At 35.6% G+C, this 7035-nt stretch overlaps 1 protein-coding gene across 1 annotated transcript in view; it reads right to left on the bottom strand.

Moving 5' to 3' along the window:
- The window catches only part of LOC113226141 (transcription factor Sox-11-like), a 28954-nt gene extending 22191 nt beyond the window's left edge, over window positions 1-6763 (bottom strand). The window contains exon 1 of the mRNA XM_026458669.1: window positions 6653-6763. Coding sequence (XP_026314454.1) covers window positions 6653-6750 — 98 coding nt within the window. The 5' untranslated portion in view covers window positions 6751-6763. The remainder of the gene's footprint in view (window positions 1-6652) is intronic.
- Window positions 6764-7035: the final 272 nt, after the last annotated feature.

The following is a 7035-nucleotide window of genomic DNA, read 5'->3' as shown; positions in this document are numbered from 1 at the left end:
GACTCCGAAAGCCTTCAGTGTTCGACTTCGGGTTTCTAATAAAGTCTCGTTCGCATTTCCTTGTTTACCGCCCATTATATACAATGCACCATTATGTATGCTAGACCTGTAAGAAACTTTCTCTTTTTATGTTTATATAAAACGTTTTTCTTAGTATTCAAGATAACGATAATTAATCAATATTATTTATTTCGTATCTATTTTGTTGCTTAAGGCACTTATCACCCCCTTTATAAGCAGAGATGTCCCCTTGAACAAATGTCATTGATAATAAAATGACTCACAATGTCCACCATTGTATTATTGTGTTCTATTTGCTTTATATATTATTCTGATCAGTTTATAATATAGATATGAAGTATTTTATTAAAAAAAAAATAAGAGGGCGAATGATGTCAGCGAAGGAAGTTTGAGGCATTAGTATATGAATGTAGTTGAAACAACATATATAGTACATAGAACTATAATAATAATAGAAAAAAGACGTAGTAAGAAAACAAAATCAATCAAAAATTTACACAACCCCTAATATAGAAGAGTGATTTTAAAAAAAATCATCAAGTATTTTAAAAATGAGAGTGAAGAAGCATGATATGTCCGCTATTTCACATGAATTATATATTATGAAATATATATATTTATCCTTAGAATAATAACGCATAGAAACCTAGCCCGCACACGCTAAGTGAGGCAAATTGAAGCGCTCCCAAAGGGCCTACACGAGTGGGCGGACCGTCAATGCTCAAGGTCAATTTGCACCGCGAACAGCTCCAGACTTTTAGCTAAAAATGACGAAATGTGCGGTAAATGAGTGTAAAAATACGTCAGACAAACATAAAATAGATACTAACATCACATTCCACAAGGAAGTAACGCGTTTCAACTTCTATTTTTATATAAATATTCACTAAAACCGAAAATTAACCTACTACTAAAACTAGCCTACATTAATTTGATTTTTGCCTCAATTGTGACTGTTCGTTTGATATGAAACTATCATTATTTGCGTTATTATTCTAAGTATTTATCTAAGTATTTATATAGTTTTCAACACACTTGCTCGTAATCTGTGTCATGACATGCAGGCAAAGTCGACCGTAACGTCCTAAATTATGGCCACGGGCCAATTTTTCAATACATTGTCGCCCTATTAATTTTTTACGTCAAGATCAAGCAAAAAGTTTTAATGCTCGAAAAATCTGAAGGTATATTTCGCATAAACTTGCAGTATAAAAAAGGTTAACAGTTCATGCAAAAATTTATTTTGTGAATTCAAATTCTGCAGTATTTTTCGAATTTGGAAATAATTTGTTTTAGATCTAATACATCGTGGCTGCATGCGTTTGTCGGTCTGTGCCTTTTATAACATTTTAGTTCGAGTTGTATTATTTATGGAAGAATAGCTGGCAATCTTTTTTAAAAAAACCCGTCATTTACAAAATCCGTAAATGTTGGTTTGTGAAGCGACATTTATTAATATATGAAATAAATTATCGTTGTATCCATTTCCTCGCAAACGTGATGAAAAACATTGTATTTAGCACGGGCGGTAAAAATTATCGAGTCATTAAACGGCCTTCTAACGAACTCTCGTTAGTAATTTCTTATTTACTGCCCTTAAACAATGTGCTATTATAATAATGAAATGTTATTGTTTTACATAATTCTTGTTTTATTAGGCGTAAACCTGTTTTGTAATTATTGTGCCCTGTCTTTGGGTCTACACGAAGACATTTTTTTTAGAAATAAGCAGAACCTTTTCGTTTGTTTTCCTTTTCTTAAACGTGATTTGTATTTTCCTATACAATAAATGATTAAATATATAAATAAGTCAACAAAATCATCATTCGTAAGTTAACAACTTTTCGAGATCAATTTAAAGAGAGAGTTGGAGAAATCTGCAGATTTTTCAGCAGAAGTACTGCTGTACCTATTTTTTGCCGCCAAGCAGTAATGTGAGAATTACTGCGTTCTGGCTTTTACAGACGCTTGGGATTTTTTTTTATGATACCTAGTAACGGGGCGGACAAGTCGTGCACCTGGTGGTAAACGTCACGCCCGTTCGTAACACTCTCATACATTTCTACATAAGTTTTGTTCATTGTGACCTCCCTGCCGACCCTTAGGGTGTACGAGAAAGGCTTTGTGACGATGCGACCTCCTTAATTGTCATCTCACCTTTTTATCACCTTTTTCTCTGGTTCCTGGCCACCTACTTTGAAATTTTGAACCGTTCTTTAATTCCTTACTTTCGTCATTCTTACTTTTCATCGTTCCGCCGCTACTCACTACTAAACTTCCAAAGCGAGCAGACGTGCTTAACTTCAGACCAAATTCTGAGCAGTTATACCACAGAAAATCATTTATTTATTAAACTCTATTGACCACAATACATAACGGTACAAAAGGCTGAATTAACGCTAAAAGTATTCTCTACCAGGCAACCTTTGAGGAAAACGAAATTCACGAATGCGGCAAATTAAACAAAATATTAAATTAATAATGTATTAATAACAAAAATGTAGTAAATATATAATCATATATATAACCAACAAACCTAATATATTTATATATCTATACACATATTTATGTATGATACATACAATAACAGATGATGATGATTATAACTGTGGCAAACAATTTAAAAGATGCTTATGGACATTCTTTTTGAAAGAGAATAAACTAGGAGACTTGATGGTGTCCGGGAGAGCATTCCAAAGGCGTGTTGAATGCAGAGTGAAGGAATCAAACATGAAGCCAGAATTAAAGAGAGATATAGAGAGTGAAACTGAGTTAATAGATCGAAGGGGATCAAAATCATGTAACCTATCTGCTTGTAAAGTATAATATTTGTACAAATACAGGCCTTTTGGGGTAAGGTCCTTTTTATCATGTCTAACCTGTATGTAATTTCAATAGGGAGTATCGAGTTCTTAGGTTTTCGCGATTGTTACACATAGGAAATGAAACTATTTTTCCGGATTTAAATCGCGTATATTTGTTTTTTCAAACAAACCGACGTTTCGGGCTCTTTACAGGTCCCATGGTCACGGTTGACTGACACGGTTGACGATTTAAATCCGGAAAAATAGTTTCATTTCCTATTCAATAGGGAGTGTTTTTTTTTATACGATTGTGCCTGTGTTTATACCGTTATGTTATTTTGTTACATCTTTTACCTTTCCCTTTCTTCCTTTTCTTGTTCTTTACCTATTCCTACATTACAGTAAATGATGTGGACCGAGCTTTTCATTTGATTACTGAAAACCACCGGCCACAACTATAATCTGCGCAAGCAAGCCTGCTCAGGGACCTTATCAGTCAGGTCTTGGCCCCAGATCACCCTGTTTACACTGACTTCGTCCGGTTCTCAAAAGTTTTGATTATAGTGACCCATAGATTATACGAGAAGGGCACTATAACCTGTGCGCGCAAAGGAACCTTATAAGTTCAGGTTTTGACCCCAGATCAGCCAGCGTACAGGGTTGTCACAGACCACTGTCAGTTGACTTAATCCGGTTCTTTGAGAGACTAGTGCCTCGGGTGAGTCGCCCCGGGTGCACGTACAGTACCTTCCCTATTTTCCAGATAGGTACCGAAGCTGTAGGCACGCACATTTCCCGTTGCGCCGTTGCGCATTGCATAACTAGCGGTTGCCACCGCTAAGCCGTCAACTCTGAGTCCACTACCAAATCTCATTGGTATCTTTAAATGGCAAAGATGTGAAAAGCACTGCCTCTGCGCCCATCACCCTGAGTCTTTCGTCTACCGCCGGGGAATACCCCGGCAATGGTACTGTCAGGTTCAAGAACCGGTGAACAAACGAACAGTAACGCTTTCTGATCCAAATCCGACCGATAGATTATACGAGATAAATATAAAATATAACAATTTTTTGTATGTTTATTTGCCTTCACAGTTTAGTATTTGCATTAGTTTTACCTTTCCGCGATAGCAATGAATTGGGAGTGCAGTTATTCGCATATTTTAGTTTTTTCAAACAAACCAAGGTCTCGCGCTTTCATGATCAGGGCTGACTAAAACGAAATATCCGTTTTGGTTTGAATAGGCAAACATTTACAAGTTTAGATCCTGAATAATAAATAGAGAATAAATACACTTATAGCTCCGCACGTTTCATATAAAAAAGAAAAAAATTAGTTACAGATATAGCATACCTTACCTATTTCTGCCGACAGGCAGTAATGTCAGCATTACTGTGTTCCGGTTTTGAAGGGTAAGGGTGCTGGTGAAATTACAGGCACGTGGGACTTGTCAACTTATGTCTCAGGGTGACGAGCTCAGTGGCAGTGCCCCTCAGAGCTTTAGATCGCAGCTCTGAGTGGCACTGCAACTGTTATGGACAGGCGTGTAGCTTACCATCAGGCGCACGACTTGTTCGTTCCGTCCCTTGACATTATAAAAAAAAGCATACATAATTGTACATTGTGGATTAAGGGCGGTAAACAAGGAATTACGAACGAACGAGCAAACTGAGGGCTTTCAGAGACGAGGTTGTCGCTTTTTAATAATAATAATAATAATAATAATAACGCATACACTCATAGCCCTACACTAGAGAATCCCTGTGTCGGGGGTGCCATGAACATACACATAGACAACTTCACATTACACCCAAACTCAAGAGATAAGTAAATGTAGGCCATACGCACATTTCTCCCGGCCTGGGAATCGAACCGAGGACCTCTGCGTGGCAGTCCAGCAGGGTAACCGTTCGGCCACCGAGGCAGTTTCAATTATACTATTTTTGTTGCTGCGTTATCAATATCATTTTCCAATTGGTTCTAACATAAACAACTTCAAAAAACTTTATTTACTATAGCTGTAACGAAAAATTGAAGTTTGCGTACCATATTTAAAATGTACAAATTTGAAATCTGTAGTATATTTTAATCGAAATTCTATAGATTGATAACAAAGAACCTAGAAATGTGTATATTTGCGAGAATATGTAAATATCACTATATAGTTTTCTTATAATATCAAGTGGGGGACGAACAAGCTGTGCGCCTGATGGTAGCTACACGCCTGTTCATAACAGTTGCAGTGCCACTAAGAGCTTTAAATTACAAAGATCTGAGGGGCTGCCACTAAGCCCATCACCCTGAGACAAAAGTTGACAAGTCCCACGTGCCTGTAATTTCACCAGCACCCTTGCCCTGAACGCTGTACGGTCATTCTCGGACTAGTGTTCGCTACCTAATTTCCGTGGCAATTTTTATTATTTAAACATTTTAGTACGTATATTAACGTAATTATTAAATAATATTTCACGATTTTGCTACCTTGCCATTTCACCATATGGTCCATATAACAATATGGTCATTTCGATGTCTAGTCGTTTTGCTACCAAGTCATTGTAAATTATAGTCTTTCTCCAGAGGTAGTCGTTTTGCGATCTAGTCCTTAAGCTGATCATGTTATTTTGAAGATATAGTCATTATGATACCGACCGAAAATAATATTGCACGATAATAAATCCAACACTTAAACAATTAAAATTGCCATGGAAATTAGGTAGTGAACACTATTTAAGTCCGAGAATGACAGAGAAATATGTTCACACTACTGCTTGGCGGCAGAAATAGGTAAGATGGCAGTACTTCCCTGGACGAGTTTTTTCACAAAGAGCTATATTGCTACAAAAATTGTATCTTAATTAAATAATTCTCAAGACCACCCTGTTTGGTATACATTTTCATAATACCATTAAAATCAGTCGTCCGGAGATATGACGTAACATAAACATAAACACCATTTTTTATGTTGGTTAAAAAGCTGTATTTGTTTTTTACTATATTAAAGTCTAATTATAAAGATAGCGTTTCCGGTTGCCATATTTAAAAAGGTCTATTTATTTTTCTAACAATCCACTGTGCGATGATAAAAAGTTACAACTCGACAAATATGTTTTTTTGTCTTTCGCTTTTGATATCTTTTCAACGTGATAACACAGGTGTGGCTTTGTTTGTCTGTTTGTCTTGAGATAGGGAATTAAAAAGATAGTGTAAGGTCTCTTTTATTTTATTTTTTATTAAGTCAAATATGTGTTTTTATAGACGATTTTAAGTAGGTTGTTTTTTTGTGACCATCGTGGTATCTGATAATGATGTTTGAAGACACAGATTTAGAAATCATATAGTATGATTATCCAGTTACGAAGAAGTCAAAAGATAATAATGTACTTTATAGAATTACATATTGAGAAAATATTATGCCACACATTTGCTGTAAATTTTTCTTTCATCACTTTCATCATATTGCAGTCTCACTAATTAGGTATCGGAATTCAAGAAGCAATTTTTGAGTAATTGACAAAACAGATTTGCAAAAATGTCGTATTACGTATGACCAATATCACGGCGAATTAAAAAAATTTAAATAAGACATTGTTTTACATTTTTTTATTTACTTTCTAACTTCGTCAATTTATTATGGAGGGTATTATTTTTTGCGATATTGTTTCTTCAATTTCCAGGGCTAACAATAATATAAAAACGCTTTTTAGACATTAAATTCCAAACCAAAATTTTATTAAAAAATCTAAGAATACGCAATTTTGTTTTTGAACGTTACCGATAAAGAGAAGAAACGGATCGATGAGACTGATATTTCCGTTATATCTACTCACCTCAGCCTTTTAGCTTCATCAATGAACGGCCGCTTCTCCATCTCTGTCAGTAGCTTCCACTCGGCGCCGAGTCTTTTGGAAATTTCTGAGTTGTGCATCTTTGGATTATCCTGGGCCATTTTACGCCTCTGCCCTCGCGACCACACCATGAACGCGTTCATCGGTCTCTTTATATGGTCTGTTGGTTGCTTTCCGAGCGACATTTTGAAGTTAGAACAATTGGTAATTTCAAATTCAGTTGGAATTTATTTGTATCGGTTTTCGCACTTTTTTACAGTGAGTTCGCAATCATAATTTAATTTCGTTGTTTTCAACAGAAAAAGTAAATACCGATTAAGATATGTTTAAATGTAACTGTCCATAAAACAATAAAACTCGAAAAA

The sequence above is a fragment of the Hyposmocoma kahamanoa genome, unplaced genomic scaffold, assembly GCF_003589595.1.
Source record: "Hyposmocoma kahamanoa isolate Upper Pololo Valley unplaced genomic scaffold, ASM358959v1 182, whole genome shotgun sequence".
In the NCBI taxonomy this organism is placed as follows: Eukaryota; Metazoa; Arthropoda; class Insecta; order Lepidoptera; family Cosmopterigidae; genus Hyposmocoma; species Hyposmocoma kahamanoa.
Note: the sequence above shows the minus strand (reverse complement) of the source record. Positions and strands in the feature narration are given on the sequence as shown.